The sequence below is a fragment of the Xenopus laevis genome, chromosome 8L (genome assembly GCF_017654675.1).
Source record: "Xenopus laevis strain J_2021 chromosome 8L, Xenopus_laevis_v10.1, whole genome shotgun sequence".
In the NCBI taxonomy this organism is placed as follows: domain Eukaryota; kingdom Metazoa; phylum Chordata; class Amphibia; order Anura; family Pipidae; genus Xenopus; species Xenopus laevis.
The window spans coordinates 62,028,437-62,046,780 of NC_054385.1; the positions used below are offsets into that span (position 1 = coordinate 62,028,437).

At 36.4% G+C, this 18,344-nt stretch overlaps 1 protein-coding gene across 3 annotated transcripts in view; it reads right to left on the reverse strand.

The window, feature by feature from the left end:
* The window catches only part of LOC108698924 (proto-oncogene DBL-like), a 73,264-nt gene that overhangs the window by 31,390 nt on the left and 23,530 nt on the right, over positions 1–18,344 (reverse strand). For 2 of the 3 annotated variants that reach the window (XM_041572811.1, XM_041572812.1), the window contains exons 5-12: positions 8,065–8,184; positions 7,220–7,336; positions 6,665–6,814; positions 5,811–5,935; positions 3,981–4,095; positions 3,039–3,158; positions 1,901–2,092; positions 57–248 (exon numbers count right to left, since the gene is read on the reverse strand). In XM_041572811.1, the coding sequence (XP_041428745.1) occupies positions 57–248; positions 1,901–2,092; positions 3,039–3,158; positions 3,981–4,095; positions 5,811–5,935; positions 6,665–6,814; positions 7,220–7,336; positions 8,065–8,184 (1,131 nt within the window). Of the gene's footprint in view, positions 1–56; positions 249–1,900; positions 2,093–3,038; positions 3,159–3,980; positions 4,096–5,810; positions 5,936–6,664; positions 6,815–7,219; positions 7,337–8,064; positions 8,185–16,166; positions 16,657–18,344 lie in introns of those variants that run through there. The other variant, XM_041572813.1, reaches the window with a different exon arrangement.

The following is an 18,344-nucleotide window of genomic DNA, read 5'->3' on the forward strand; positions in this document are numbered from 1 at the left end:
CTCAAATAGAGCCCATTTTAAGAAAATAATTCTATTATACGTACAGTATACGGTACCTTTAGTTCATTAGTTAAAATACTATCATATTCATACTCCAAGGCCTGAGGATCATAAGTGACACAGAGACTGGCATTTTCAAGAAACCTTTCTAAATCCAGAAGAGCTTTCTGTGCACCCTCCTTTGACTGGCACTTATCCATTTGCTGGTTAGCTAAGAAATATGCACCTTTATCACAGCATTCAATGACCTGCACAACAAAAACAGCAAAGATGAGCAAGTTCAAACCCCTTCTGTCGCTTGGCATTCGCTTCAAACAAAGTGAGGTCAAGTGGTATCAGAAATGGGGCCAAAACCACTAATGGGGGAATATAATAAAATATGTTTGTGGAAGAAATATGCCCTTCCTGAGGAAGGTCAGTGAACATAAAAGCTATTTCTGAACTTAGAATTTAATCAATCTAGCTTGGGTTGTGGAGTGCATCCACATGATTTGATATACAAATGTACTGTATATTTTGCTTTAGCAAGTTACATAGCGCATAGCAATAATAATAATAATAATATATAACATGGGGCTTACAATAAATGAAACAACATTTTCAATGGTTTTAAAGATATTTGTAAATTGAAGTTCTATTAAAATCAATACAGGTATGGGAGCTGTTATCCAGAAAGCTCCAAATTACAGAAAGGACATCTCCCATAGACTCCATTTAATCCATATAATCCATTTTTTTTTTTTTAAATACATCCTTTTTCTCTGTAATATTAAAACAGTAGCTTGTACTTGATCCAAACTAAGATATAATTAATCCTTTTTGGAAACAAAATCAGCCTACTGGGGTTAATGTAATACTTACATGATTTTATAGTAGAGTTTGAAGATCCAAATTACAGATCTGGAAAACACCAGGTCCCCGGCATTAATGCTAATAGTTCCCATACCTGTATATGTCTAACCATTTACATGCTCTTCACTCCTGGGGGCAGATTTACTAAAATTTACTGCAAAAATTCGCCAGAAATACAATCCGCAGGGACATCTCTAATTCACATACAGGTGTAGAGGACAATTCGCTAGAGAAAGAGTTCATCACTAGTGAAGTTTCACCCTCTTTCAGCAGGCGAATTTTCTCTAGTGTTCGGCTGCCAAGATGTAAATTCACATTTTGATGTATTAGTGTATGCGCTGCGAATTAATGTCTGAGGAAGTGGCGCAAAGTGTGGCAAAGCCTTCAGAGGCTAAAATTCACCCCTTTCGTTTTTCCCCCCTTGGTTTAACTTAATGTTGCAAATCAGCTCACGAAAGCTGATTTAAAGACCTTGAGGAGAACTGAGGAGAACTTTAAAAGTCTGACCCAGAGAACAGAAAGGTCTGCAAATACATGTACAAATAACTTTAACTACCATTGGAAATATTTCATTATGCATATTGGAAGGTTGTTTAGAATTACATATTCTTTCATTCTGCAAGGAAACCCATATTTCAGGTGGAGGACCCCTATTTAGGAAACTATTCCATAAATATGGATTAAACTGCTATTATTTAACCCTTTCCCTGCTGGCAGGACCTTTCATAGGTAAAATGGTTTAAAGAGAAAAGCAAACCCCCACCCCAAAATTATAATGGGTTAAATGCCAGTGGAATAAATGATTCACTTTTGAACAACTTTTGAAGACATAATCTTCAATTTCATACAAAATACGTATTGCTGAATGTCAATAAGTAGTAAAAAATGTTACTTTTTAAAGATGCTTTTAGCAATGATAACAGTTAGAAATCATCATAACTCCCAACACCATAATATGAGATCTGATGGGAATGGATGTAGTGTAAAAAAAAGCCACTGTGCTGAACGCAACACTAAATATGACAAGATAATTATCTACAGGCCCAACCTGCTGTAATCGCATGTGGAGTTCAAGTGTAGTGGAGAGCTGAGCCTGTTTCCTTTTGATCTCCTCAGACAAAATGTCCGACATGTGCCTTAGCTCATTACACTGCTGGCATATTAAATTAAGAGCGTAATGATGATTCGCAGCGAGCTGGTGTCCATGTAAAATTACCATCTGTGATCTTCTTATTAATTCCTGTAAGATAAACACAAGAGCTCATGCATTTCATTGAATACAAGTTCATTTCGGACATGTTCAGGAAAGAGGGACCTCTTATTATGGGGAAAAGAGGAAGAGTAACACCTAATGTCTATTGGCTCAGAAAGTGTTCTTACCACCAACATGTTCTTAGAGAGAAATGCACTAGTTAAAATGCCCATTACTCCTCCAGCCACTTCCCATATAAGTAAAATGGAACTGCACTGCTTTTCTTATGCATATACAAAATAGTGAGAATGTATTGACTGCCCTTCTTCTGGGCACAGACTAACTGCAGCCACAGGAGGATACTACATTTCTGGAGACTTTCTTGAGATATTTAAAATGCATCTGAAAGTCTCCTATGTTGCCATGACCAGACACAACAGCTTGAATTATTCTCCCATGAAATCACTACTGCTAACAGAGAAAAGACAGATACACTGAAACAATTGTATATTTCATTATTATCATCATGGTTGATCATTTTAAGTCAGAGACACACGCTCAGATTCAAGGAGATTAGCCGCCCGGCGACAAATCTCCTCTTCTTCGGGGCGACTAATCTCCCCGAACTGCCTTCCCACTGGGTAGAATGTAAATCGCCGGCGGGATGGCACTCGGATCGATTAATTTTCAGAAGTCATCTGAATTTTCCTCATGAGGCAACTTTGGGCGACTTCTGAAAACGAAGCACTCCAAGTGCCATCCCGCTGGCGACTAATCTCCCCGAATCTGAGTGAGTGTCTCTGCCCTTAAAAGGCTTGAGAGTTCTATAATCTACTACACTATTTTAAAGTTGTATGACTCACTCAATGTGCAGAAACAAACCATAATTAAACCTACTAATTATTACACACGCACAGCACCACAAATGGGAAAACCCGGTGTGTGTCAGACACACGCCATAAAACTAGGGATGGAAGTACAAAATCACACTCACCTGTGACCTTTCCTCAAGGTTATTTAAATCCATTAGCCTTTGCCGTACTTCAGATGCATTATCTCCTGTATCTGGGATACTTTCATGTTGGGACTTCAAGTACTCAGTGGCATTCTTCAGCTTTAGATAAACAGATGACAAAATGACATTAGCATTTAAAGGTGATGTTCATGTCTCATAAAAGTTGCCTTATAAAGAGAAAATATGTGATTTTAAACACATATAGTTATTCGTTCAATTATGAAAGTGTCAAAAGTAAAATATATTAAGGGGTTATGTAATAAAAGTCACTGGGGCTCATTTATAAACACTGGGCAAATTGGCACTTGGGCAGTAACCTATTGCAACCAATCAGTGACTGGCTTTTTTCAGCCAGCTGCAGGTTGAACAATGAAAGCAAACATTTGATTGGTTGCCATGGCTAAATGCCCAGGTGCAATTTGCCCAGTGTTTATAAATGATCCCCACTAAGTTAATCCCCCAAATGTAATAAAAAGCACTACATTTGCCCAGTAGCAGTAACCCATAGCATCCAATCAGCAAGTAGAATTTACTGGTCATCTGTTTAGCAAACAACTAATTGGTTGCTGTGGGTTACTGCTACTGGGCAAATGTAGTGCCTTTTATTACATATGGGGTTAACTTCTTAAATCATAGACAAAACACCTGCTGACAGAGGGAGTTGTGGACCCCCCCCCCTCAAAACCTTCTGGCTTACGCTTTATTTTCTCCTACTGTATTATGTATGCCTGCAGTCATGTGACCCTAACCTTCATTTTTTAGAGGATCAACAATGAGAGTAGATGTGCGTAAAAATGAAAACGAATATATAACTAGAAATACATTTCACTCTATTTTCATTCATTTGCAGTACCATCCAATTCTGATTTATTGGCCTTTTTCTGAAAGCCTGAAAAGCTTGAATACTATATGTAACTTTACCTCTTCAAAATGTTGCTCAAACTTCAAAAGTTCTAAATATTGCTCCATTTTTAGCTGGTGCTTCTCCCAAAACCCATCAAATGCTGTCTCCATTTCATGCAACTGTGCAAGCAACCTAAAAGTATATACAATTATTATTATTCAAATTTTGCCAAATGTAATTTATCATAAAAATAAACGACAGGTATGACTTGCAGCACCACAATTATGAATCTGTTATTCATTCAAATACTCCATTACAGGATAAAAAAACACAATAAGAGTGTTATATTCTACAATAAATGTGAGCACTGTCTGCTGCTATTCTTCTATAGATGATCCCCAGGGATTGCCTTTCCTCAGTCTGTGGATTTTTATTAAACTCAATGCACTTTGATATGGCTGAGCTTTGCAGACAGCGGCAAGACACTGCCTTGTGGTATGTTTTGATGTAATGCCTACCGATGTTCACAATTTTTTATATTATTTGCTGTGGTGATTTTGCACAAATAAATGTCTGAAGTCACTGTGCATGTTTTATTGATTATATGCTAACCAGTGCTGTTGGACTCTTGCATAGTGCTTACTTGTAGATGGCATATATTCATAATATAAAGGTTGTCATAGAATATCCTAGCTGATGCTCATCCCTTGGGTTTTTCAAGCTATGGTAATTACTGTTCATATCCCAGTTCTGCTCTTATTGGCGATGATGAGTGCAGCACTGTGTTACTTATCCGCATACATGAAGACAGAGAATTATTTTTACACACAACAACATATACAGTGAGCAAATCTCCTCCTCCTCAGTATGACTAGCCGTAGTAAGATAATAAAATTCTGGGTGTAACTTCTCTTCTGGAATTCACAATGTTTTGCTGACTAAACAGGTAAAGATTTGGTGAATGTTTATGTCCTCCTCTTATAAATTTGCTATAACTGTTGCAATGGAGCTATGAAATAAATAATCTATTTCCAAAGTAAAATTCCAGTACGTATAGTATTCTTTAATTAAGCGTATAGTGGTTGGCATCTAACTAAATCGGAAAAATTAATTGGGTTATAATGTAAAACAAGCATTGGGATTAGGAAAGTTGTATAGCCTGTGTCACCTTGCACAGATCTATGGGCACCTCATTATATTACACAAATCTAAGTGGTCTTAAAAAATGTATGGCTTAAATCATTATATGGATGGGTAACAGGATTTCAAGGTGATTGGAAACATTTCCATATCTAGGACTTTATTCTAACCAATGGAAGGAGCTAAGCATTTACAGTATAATTCAATCACATGGATAACCACAGATTAAATCCTTGATTAATTAAAGAGAAAGCAACCATTTAGGCTTAATTGCATTACAAAATGTGCTGGCTTTGCTGAGTGTGTTACTCTTTTTCATATAATATTCAATATTCTGTGTTGTTCTAAATGGCTAATGCATGTATTCATTTATTAATTTGTATGTGGCTGTACAGACTATTCACCAGTGCAAGCCATTGTTTCACTGCAAAGACTTCCGCTTCCCTCGAGCAGAAACCATTAAGACTATGAAGTATTCGGCTTTCATGATGAATGAGACAAGCACAAACACATGTTAACCATGTTGTTATATAGTGCTTGGGGGGGGGGAAGTATGCACAAAATAAACTGATTTAAGTTATTTGGTTGCCTTTTAATAAAGGTTGACATTTATATATATATATATATATATATATATTGATTTCATATTAGTAAATACATTTAAACCTATAATTCTAGAATCAACCTCTTCCCTACTAAACTGAACATGTCCATTTATATTCCTATGTACAGCCTCCCATAGGTCAAAATGGAATCTCAATACAAACCTTTTGACAGTTTCCCAGTCCCCGTTTTTTTCACAGTGTTGCCCTTCTTCTACTAATGTTGGGGTTGGTCCATCAAGGCTACTCAGAAGCAAACTGCCTTCTCTCATAACTGACATAATGCCCTCCTGTAACGACAACACAACAAGATGTGTGAGCTTGTATGCAAGTGTGGGTTTATGTAATGTATATTTTATTTTTCATTTATTTCCTGGTTCTTAAATGGCCTGGTACTCAGTGGAGATGATTTACAATCATAGGTGCAAATGTGCAGTTGTCCATAATAACCAATCAGATCTTTGCTATACTTATCTAATTGATAGAATTGATATAAAGTGTTTCTGTCCAAATGCCTTCACTTAGCTGCACTTGCCAAGAATGTGCTCCCTGAATGTTTTTATAAGTAGTTGGATCCAACATTGATCCACACAGAAAACATAAGGTCATTATTGTTTTAGTAAACCAACTATAAATGATCATATAATGTTCATCAAATACAACCGTTTGTGGCTATAATACTGACCAATAAACAGATGTGAGAAAGGCAGGGATCATACCAAAGATGATCTAATGTTTTGTGAAGTTTCTGTTTAGACTGGCTTCTGTCATATCACTGCAGTTACCATGATGAAAACTAAAACATGTTTAATGGTGAACTGCTTATTGTCTTACAGTCTGAAACATCAGCAAGATATATGGATTCCTTGTTGCCTGGCTCCCAGCTCTAACTAAAATAATGGAGGTTTAGTTGTTTTATTTTTAGTGTACTCTAATGGCATACATTATACAAAAACGTAAAATGGCTGTTCCTTTGAGTATAGCGATAATCTGTCTTTATAAAATCCATTTACATATACCTTCAGCTGGAAGTATTTCTCATTACGAATAGCAAGAATATGTTCAATGGAATATACGTCCCGGGGCAACTCAGTCTCAGCCAGTTCTGTCCCAAAAGACTGTAGCCTCTGTGCAATCTCCTTCACAGTCAGTGCAAACCCTTCTATTGCCTGGGAACAAATGAAACCGGAGTGTTCTCTTAAATTATTAATATTTGGACAATTTTGACACTTCATTATTCAAACAGTGACTAGAACCAGAAACCTGGTCTTTAATAAGAAAATAACTAATTCAGTCATACTGGTTCTGAATCAATTGCTAATTGTTTTTAAAATAATCATATATTTTGTTATTTTTACAGTTGCAGAATCACATCCACACACTCCCTGCATGAGAATTCCTGGTTATTCCTACTTGAAAACTGGACACAGACAATATTCATTTGCCCAATTTTGGTGCATATTGGCTGATGATATCTCCAAAAACAACATAGGGATTGGGAGTTATGAAGAAGTTAAAACAAAACATTTCATTCCATTGAAAAAAGAAAGAAAGTAACACTGCAGGAAACTTACCGTTCTGAAGACAACCCAGTCACTGTGCCTGTAATCCAATGTACCTCCAAACTCAGTAGTCAGCTGCTTTTCATCAATGTAATTTAACAAATCTGATGCAGAGCTCAGCATAACAACCTAAAAGCAATCATCACTATGAAATACAATTAAATTGCAATTAATGCACAGAATAATGACTATGGGGGAAGAACAAAGCCTAAGGGCAGGACTAGATGATGCGTTTTGACCCGACTAAACGCAGCTGCGTTTTCATCCGGATCAATTTAGTTGTTTACGCGTTTTCATCCAACAGTCGGATCAATGTAGTTGTTTACGTGTGATTCTCCTTCACTTCCATTTTCACTAAACCATCCGACACGTCGCATGCATTTAGTCGCATTGCGACGTGTTGGGTCAAAACGCATCATCTAGTCCTGCCCTAAGAGCTCATTTAAACAATGCCCCATGTTCTTAAAAAAGTTATTTATACGTGGCTGCTTTTGTAGCAATTCACTTGGAAACAAATACTGACAAATTAATTAATCTAATTAATCTAAAGTTATATTAGACATTGAGCCAGATTCAATTCAGTGGGAAAAATGTTTATCACATGAAAACTCATGGCCAAGATTCAATTTGAGGTTCAATACAGAAAAACTTATCTTACTGTTTATCACATGAAAACTCTATTGAAGTCTATGAGAAAAAACTGTAAGTGAATTAGGAGAAAAGTTTTCACGTGATACATAATGAGATAACTTTATTTTACTGAATTTAATACGGCCCATTATCTGAATGCAGACAATAACATATAGAGTAGAAAAACATCAACTGCATGCTTTTTAAGCAAAACAAGGAAGACTTACCGGTAGTTTTAATATAAAATCTTCCTGGCTGAAGCGAAATCCTATATCAGTAAAGGTGCGCTGAAAAAAGCCTGTTGGCCGTAGAACCAAGACCAAGTGCAAATTCCCAGGAAACGAGTGCTGTAATATAAAAAATATGAATATATAAGCAATGGCTGAGCAAACTCCACACTTGGTGGTATTCATTCCTTGGTGAACTTTTGAACACATGGTATTATGCTGAATAGAGGAGAATAATCATTTTAAAAATGATACTCCAAAATATAACAAAAAGAATCTCATGTTACACAGTAAAACAATTTTAAAGTATATTCAAATACATTAAAGTAGTGATTTGAGCATCAAATCCAAAAAAATCCTATGTTTTGGGCTTTTGCTTGATTTTATCAAGTTTTTTCTTGACCTGCCTTTTTCTAGTTATTTTATTGATAAATAAGACAACATTTTGGATGGGAGTTTGGTCGAGCATTGTTTAATAAAGATACATTTGAGTTTTAGTAAATAACCTGTATTTCCCACTCTGCCAGGGGGGTGGGACTTTGCCTGTTGTACAGCAATGTGTCAACTTTGACTAGAAAGAACAGCCACTATCTTTTGAGCAACACAGGAAATCCCACTTCGGACATACTGCAGAGCTGAAAGAATGTTCTTTATCAGAAATGTAGCTGTTTAATCTATGGGTAGATGTATATCCTAATTCCAAGGCTGGGGTTGATTTAGAACAGGGGTGCCCAAAAAGTAGATGAGGATGATCTACCAGTAGACCTGATGATTAGTAGATCTCAGGACACTGCAAACAGCTTGTCTAAATCACCCTCCTGTTTAATTCTTTTCATTCAGATATTTATTACAGTTTATTGATTAAAGTTACATAATCGAGTTGTCAGTTAAACATAGCAATATACACTTGCTCATAAATCAATATAATATTTACATAATGTAAAGTTTGGCCACTCCTGATTTAGGTCAGTATCACTTGATGCCAATTAAAAGAAGCACATGACTATTAATGAGGCCTTTGACAAACTACACAACTATTAAATCTGTTGGAATTCTTCCAGATATACATGTGAATTGGGATCTGATATATATCATGATTAGCAATATCATGTTGTATTAATTAGCAGAAATAACATCCAATGACCCTTGGTTCGGCTAAAGCTGGATGTTATGCCTCAGTCATGGCCCAACAGTGGTCAGATGAATCTGGATAGACTAAACAAGGCATTAATTGGCATTATTAATACATTAATTGCTAAATGGTACATATTTCACCCATTAATTCAGTATAAAAATCTCATTAGATTCTCTAGCAAATTGTGTATAAACAAATTCTCCAGATTATGTTTTGGTTAAATGAAACCAAATACTTGACAGTTGCACAGACACTTCTTGTTATAGCACAAACATACTCTAAGATATTCCTGTTGCATCTTACTAAAGTTTCTGACATTTCCAACTGCTTGTTTCTTTTGAGGGTACTATTACACTACAGACAAGCTATGAGAAAAGATAAGGTTTTAGATTGTGGACTGACAGTTTAGAAGAATAAAGCTTGTGCAAAACTGAAATTGCAGGCTATGTCAGCAACAAATGCCATAATAGCAAAAAAAGCTAGAGGCAAGTAATAATACATTACATGCACATGAAAGGAAAACACAAAATTACATTGTGGTCCTTTGAAAGTCACTTGGCACATTAGTATATTCATAAGAGTAAAATGTCATCAGTTCCTGAAGAATAATTTATTATTTTGTTGCACCTTGAGAAGGGTCTAATGCCACAGCATTACTGTCAAGTGAGCAGTTGGTTTGCCTGGATGGAACAAGTGCTACTGTGTAATCTTTGATTCTATCAGAATATAGAGCAGTAGTGGGTTCTTACATACCCAAACACCCCAACAATCAAGCAAGAGTATGTTAGCTGATATTTATAATAAGCAGGAAGCCCAGGAACACCTTCGTTCAGAAGGTAGGTATACAGAGTAACACAATCACTATAAAAGGGTGTATCAATCACTCCTTTTCCCATATTCCCTGGTGTTAGTGAAATAAATACAGTGTGGGGAGTTCATATGTCATATCCCCAAGAACTACATATTTGACAAAAGAAACATAAGGCACAAGCCTGGGTGCAACTAACACTTCTCCCAGTTTAGTGCGGGGAGGAAAAACTGGTACCCCACCCCTCTGTCCAACAGCTGTGGGCGGAACTTAAAATTCTGTATTCCTTTTAACAAGACCTTATGCAGGGGGCAATACTTTTCACCACTATAAACAAAGACCAAACCCTTTTTGCACCCTCTACTCCCCCATAATACAATTTTTCAAACTGAAAAATGAAAAGCTTTAACTTGCTTTCACTTGCAACTGCTACAATCAGGCTATTAGTAAATATATGTAGTAAATACCATAAACAAACATTGTGGAGGAACAAATTATTATAATTTCACTAGTCCTAATTGGTAATTTACAAATGCATCCGCAAGTGCCCTAAAATGGGTGCAATTCAGAGGGAATATTAATGTAATCCATAAATTAAGCTGCAACTTTCGCACTTCCACATGGTCGCCAGTGTGTCCATCTTGCCTCTTCTGATGTATTGTGCTGCCATTGTTGCTGTGGAATACTGCAGCTACTACCATCTTATACCTGGCAGTAGCTTGATCTCCCACAGTGGATTGAGTTAACAGGTACATCAGACTTGTTTACAGTGAATTACGCACAAACACCAGTTTGGATTCATGTTCCAAAAGTCATGCAAACTCGACTCTAAAAATACTAGATGCAACTTGATCACATTTTGCACAACTGCAATTTTTATGCATTGGACCCAACTGCAGTAGACAAAACTGAGAATATGTACGGTATTTAATAAAAGCTTTGTGATTCTGTTTGGAGAACCTAAAGCTGGCCATAGATGTTGAGATTTTTAAAAGATCTGATCATCATCGCGAGACCACGATTCTTTCAGAACGATTGTACGAATTGTCCATCAACTAAAAAGACCAATTTGCCAGGAAAACAAAGGGGAGTTGCCTGCTTGGCCCTGCAAACATAGATAGATTGCACTGTGGCCGACAAAGATTTTTTAACCTGGCTGATCAATTTCCTGACAGATGTCGGCCGAAAAATCGTAAGATGTTCGATTATTCGAATCCCACTAACTTCACGATAATTTTAATGGATTTGTCGGACTTTGCTAAAATCGGTCGTTCGGCAAGAGAAATCTTTGCGTCTATGGGGACCTTAAGGCTACTCATGAATAAACTTAATATTGACATATTGAAGTAGCTAATTAAGTACGTAAGTGTTTGGGGGGGTTGTTTTCAATTATAAATCATCCTCCTCAGCGCTTAGAAGAACTGACAGAACCTCAGATTGGTGCTTAACGATTTGTTAAGATAGATCTAATACCTATTCAACTTGCATCTGCAATATCACACAAAATCAATATAAATCAGGGGAGTAGTATCCCTACGAGTCCAGTCAGTGGGACCAGCCAGCCCCCAATATAATACCCAGCTGCATGGCAGCCATAATACCTTTAATACATAAAACAAATAAAAAATGTTTTAATCACTATGGGCCTGAGCATTTTAATAAACATAAATGCGTACTTTTTCTCAGGCTGAGAGAAGCAGATCTGCTCTGTTCCCCATCTTCATTCATTTGAATAAGATCCACTTGCAAGCAGTCACATGCAGCAGAGCAGAGGTTGGCCCAAATACACAAAAGCATGCATTTTCAGACCGATCTCCGCTCTGCTGCATGTGACTGCACACAAGTGCAATTGGTTGAAATAAATCGAGATGGGGCACATGGTGGATCTGCATCTCTCAGCCTAAAAAAATAAACAGGCTCTGTCTGCCCAACAAGGATCTGTCTGCCTGCCCTTGGTCCTCTGGCCCTCTAGCTAGATCTTCTAGAAGTATTTCCAGTTCTTCACATGATCTGGAAAACTTTAGGCTAGTGGTGCAAGGGTTAATATGTATGGTACTATGATACAGTACATGCAGACTGGTGTTATGGAAAGTTTTACATGGGAAACTGCTTCATATACAGTTAAAGCAGTACTGGCAGCTGCAAAGTTTCTTTAGCATAAAGTTTAACAAATAGTATGTTGTTCATATATTTTCATATATTCTACCAAGAAAAAGACTGCTTGCTTGTCATCTCTCTACAGTTAAAAAGTTTATCCTAAACTATTTCTTTGGAATTCAATTTCTGTATGGTAGGGTAGAAGAGGTATTATCAGAAAACATGGATTTGACCCTCTTTCCTAGTAAAGGGCAGTGCCAATAACTGACACTTGATAATCCTACTTACTTATTCAGTCTCCTTTAGTCAGCCCCTCTATGTGCCAGAAGTACTAGCGGAGATACAGATTGTACAAACAGAATGTCTTCAAACAGGAACAATGGAAGTGGACCTTATATTGGCTTCCAGACATACAGTATTTTTAAATAGATTGGCCAGTGTTTATGAAAACTGCAGTTTTGTGTGAAAATTACAATCATGGTCAAGAAAATCCGCAAAATCTTATATATTACAACAATGGTCCAGTCCCTGCATCTGTGTTTCTTCACTGGATTACTGTAATGTACCCACCCCTGGATTCAAAGCTCAGGCAAATAAATTGTACACACTTTACACAGACCCACTCAAACAACACTGCTTCCATTCCTGCATTTGTTGCCTGCCTTGAAACTACCCTGTCGTTCAACTGTACTGAACTGTATCCACTCAAGTTTCATTAAAAACAGAATATTACATCCACAGGGATCCAATCTCTCACAACCAGGGCCGGACTTACATAGCGGGCGCCCCTAGGCCCACTGTCGTTCATCACCCTCAAAGTTTCATCATCAGGACCGGATTGGTGCATGGAAAATTAAAAAACTATTGTATCTCCTGTACATCCCCAGTGTTTGTGAACCAATGTGGGTGTGGCTGGGCAGAATGTAGCCCCTTAAAGTCCTGCCGCCCTAGGCCTGGGCTTTGGTGACCTCTCCACAAATCCAGGCCTGCTCACAACAACAAACTTTGCTTAGATAAAATAAGACTATTCAGCTCTGGTTTCCTCCATCACTCTAGAAAGATAAAAGCAGGTTACTTGTCTACTGATATCATAAACAATAAGATAAACCATCACTGAAATATAAAGATAATTACTGCTGAACACCTTGAGTATGATTTAATTCTACCAAAACAAAACCAAATTTTTATGACTTTAAAGGTGGCCATACACAACCCAAGTTGTGCAGTATATGAATGTTTGGCCCTAGAGCCCAATGGACAGATATGGTATGACGTGCTATACACATTCATGGCCACCTTTCTATTGTTCCATTTGCTCTAATGATCAGAACAGCAGGCATTGGAGAGGAGCCCCAGAAAAGTACCTCCTCTTCACTTCCTTACCCTCAATTGAGGGTAGAAGGTAGAAGTTACTACCTAAAGTAATAACTTAATAAAGGTTTGCAAATACATTACTGCCAATTTGGAATATATGGAATATTTTTTATAAACATACCAATTCCAGATTTATGAACTATGTACTGTTCATGTTCCACTGAGCTGGGTATTTGTTTTGTTAGAATATAGTAAACCTCTTTTTAGTCAAAATGAGCCTCCCATATTCCAAATCAGAAATCACACTTACTAAAAGGTCATAGGCCAACTTACAATACACTTTGGGAAAGAAGTGTAGAATTTTAGGAAGTGCAGTCACTGCAGTGCAGTATCACAACCATGGTTAAAATACCACTACCAAGGAGAAAATCATCACAAAGCTTATAACTTATCTCATTATATGCCAGACATCTCCGAATGTATCAGCATAAAACATTCTAAATAAGCACACTAGAGGTCTACTGAACTGTTTGATGCCCAATATGTATAGATTTACCAAACTATGTGGTGCACAGAGACCCCCAAATGGATATATATAGTACACAAAATTTACATGGACAAAAAGAAGTGCAAAATGCAATAAAATCACTAAAATCCAAAACAGCTATTTGAACAGCAGAAATGTTATTAAATTTATATCTGAAAATAATGTATGTCATTTTGAATTAGGTTGTACAATTGTGGGTAAAATGTCACTTCCACATACTCCTGTGACCTGTTTTTTCTTGCAAGAAATGTATAGACAGAACATTCAGGGTCAAAGCAAGTGTCACCCAGCGGGAAGAACACTCAGGTACATTTATTGCACTGTTATCTGGGCAGCTCTGTGCCTGATTTATCTATGAAGTGAAAGACATAAGAGCTTAGCAGAAACATGGCAATCAAAATCACGGCTTTTGAATATATGAAAACTTAGAGGCATATCAAAGGTCGAGGTGAATTTTCCAATGAAAAATATTTTTGTGTACTTCGACTAGGGAATAGTCCAAATTCTATTTGAATTTGAAAAAAATGAAAAAATTCAAATATTGAAATTTATCATGTACTATTTCGACCGACCATTCGCCATCTAAAACCTGCCGAATTGCTGTTTTAGCCTATGGGGTACCTCCTAGAACCTATTTGGAGTCAGTTGGTGGACACTATTACTTCGATTCGTATGATTATGACGAATATGGACCTATTCGATCGAAAACTGACCTATTTGACCACAAAAAAAAACTTTCAGTTGGTCTTTTTGAATTTCTACGTTCTTAATTCTTTTTGAACTCGAATTTTGAAGTTTTTGATAAATATGCCCCTACATCTGTAATGTGAGAGAAACCACCAGAGACTGATTAAAACTCATGTAAAGGAATTAAACAGCATTAAACAAAGAGGAATATTATACTACAATAGAAATAATTTAACATTGCTTAGTGAAGGAGAGTTTGTATTATAGATAGGGGTGATAATGGTAATATGAATCAATGTAAAATCACTAAATGGTGCTCATGATCTATGGTGGAAAATATTTTATTCTTTCAATTGCTGTTCAGTTTCCATAAGCAAAAAACCTCACCAGGATCATTTCCAAATACAAGTGCAAGTACAAAGTGCTAAAATGGACACAAAATTGTGCGCAGATTGACACTATTCACATAGGCACATACAAAAATCCGTGCTCCTTTGCAACTTAAAACGGGAGCCCTTCAGTTTGTTCTGTGAATTTCAAAAAAGTGCATGACCTAAACATGAACAAAACAATGGAATTGCCAACATCCTAGAAGTGGCACTAACTCTAGGATTCCTTTAGTGGATTGTGCCAATAACCAAGTGAAAGAGATGCTAATGTCGTTATTAACCCGCAATTTGTTTGCTCTTTGTACATTGCACTGCTTATGTAGCATCTAACTTGCATACTAAATAGTTGAGAAAATGGTATAAAACACCTGCCGGTAACCTTGGTGCCATACAAGTTGCACAGTGTGAGTGCAGAATCAGTGCAGGACAATATCAGAGCTTAACCACTTCACTAGATACCTGCGACTGTATTACACTTGTGAAAAATGTCTCATTTGGGGCTGGCAGTCACTCTATGATATTCTTCTCACTATAAATTATCCCTATTAAGTTACAATCAGCAGAAAGCATCATGTGGCAATTCTTACATGGCAGTTCCAGCATTGCCATTGTATTACTGTGAAACTATTCAAACAGGATAATCCTGTACAGATCAATGAAATACAGAGCACTTTTTACAATGAATATCCTTTTTACTTAAAGAAGCCACTTGAACTTGCATATTATCACTGCACTCGGAAGAATTGATGTCAAAGGCCCGTTAAAGACATTTTAATTAACTAAAGATGTATAAATGAATAGCATGAGCCAAGAATAGAAGTGAATGAAGCTTTGTAAGACCAGCTGCTTGTTGGAAATGAAGCACGGCAGCAGGCAAGAAGAGCAGCGTTCACACAGACGTTACTGCAGGTATCTGAGCTCTCACAAGGCTCCATGCGGAACTGGCTGCTTGCGTATATGACAGGACAAACTTGGCTGTTTTCCTGCAGAATGGAATCTGCATTATGTGTCCTGTACATTGCTACTCAGCAGTCTGTGCCAGAGGCTGAACGTGCTTCCCTGCTGCAGTATCGGAGCATTTGAACTTGGGATGTGTTGGGAAGACTGCAGACAGAGAGACCTTACCGCATTCCTTCGGAACCTCATTGAGCCTCTTGGGAAATTTGCCTCGGCCATCTCGGGTGCAAGCAGAAGTAATGATCTCCTTCTCTTTATTGTCAGGAAAGCATTGGTGATATGGGGTCTGCTGGCTGCTGGAAGCTTAAAATGATAAACTGAAGGGAGGACGGTGGAAGGCTGGCTGCTGCATCTGCTTCCATAACCACAGCACTGCGAAAAGGAACTAGTGCAGGACCAAATTGCTCCGCCAACGAGCCTTGCATTGATTCGCCAGCTTCATGTTAATCTACAGCAGACACACATTCACTGGCTTACATAACCACACACACGAGCAGCACTGGGCAACACACACCAAATATATACACCTGCCTCTCAAATAACCCTCATGGACAGGAGCTCATGTTTAACCCCTACCCTACCACAGGGGCAAAATCTTTCACAATCCAGCAATTACAAAAAGGGCATTTTTTTTTTATTAAACTCCCACAAACAGTTTATGTTTTTTTAGTTAAACAAAGTCATTTTTCAAGTAATACACCAATACTTTAAAGTAGCGTGTTTGAGCATATAGCAATAATAATAATAATAATAATAATAAATCTATCTCTCTATCTATTTATCAATCTATCTATCCCTATAGCTATCTGTTTATCTATATATCTCTATATCTATCATTATATCTATCTCTATATCTGTCCGTCTATCTATTTATCGCTATATCTATCTATTTATCAATATATCAGTCTTTATATCTATGACTATATCTATCTGTCTATCTATTTATCTATCTTTCTATCTATCTATCACTAAATCTATCACTATACCTATCTGTCTATCTATCTATTTATATCTATTTATTTAATATTATCTATCCATCTATCTATTGCTATATCTGTCTGTAAATATCTATCTATCACTACAGCTATCTGTCATCTATCTACCTATCATCTATCTATCATTATATCTATCTGTCTATCACTATATCTATCTATCTATTTATTGCTCTATCTATAGTATATTTATTGCAATATCTGTCTGTCTATCTATCTACCTATCTATCACTATACCTATCTGTCTATCTATTTATATCTATTTTTATATATCTACACATCTATTGTTATATCTATATCTATCTATCATCTATCTATCACCATATCTATCTATCTATCTATCTATCTATCTATCTATCTATCTATCTATCATCTGTCTATCAATTTATTGCTATATCTATCTATCAATCACTATATCTATCTGCCTATTTATTTATTTATTTATATCTATTGCTATATCTGTCTATCCATCAATCACTATATCTATCTGTCTGTATGTCTGTCTGTCTATCTATCTATCCCTATAGATATCTGTCTATCTATTTATCTCTATATCTATCTATCTATCTATCTATCATTATATCTATCGCCACATCTGTCGGTCTATCTATTTATCGCTATATCTATCTATTTATCGATATATCTGTCTATCTATCTATATCTATCACTATACCTATCTGTCTATCTAACTATTTAATATTATCTATCTATTGCTATATCTGTATCTATCTATCTATCTGTCTGTCTGTCTGTCTGTCTGTCTGTCTGTCTTTCTGTCTGGCTGTCTGTCTGTCTGTCTATCTATCTATCACTATATCTATCTGTCTATCACTATAGCTATCTATCTATTTATTGCTCTATCTATTGTTATATTTATTGCTCTATCTGTCTATCTATCTATCTATCTATCTATCTGTCTGTCTGTCTGTCTGTCTGTCTATCTATCTATCTATCTATCACTATACTTATCTGTTTATCTATCTATTTATATCTATCTACACATCTATCTATTGTTCTATCTATCTATCTATCTATCTATCTATCTATCTATCTATCTATCTATCTATCTATCTATCTATCTATTGTTGTATCTATCTATCAATCCCTATATCTATCTATCTATCTATCTATTTATCTATCTATCACTATATCTATCTGTCTATTTATTTATTTATATCTATCGCTATATCTGTCTATCTATCAATCACTATATCTATCTATTTATTGCTATCTCTATCTATGTATCTATCATTATACCTAACGATATATCTGTCTTTATGTCTATCTAGCTATCATTATATCTATTGCTATATCTATCTATTTATCGCTATCTCTATCTATCATTATGTCTATT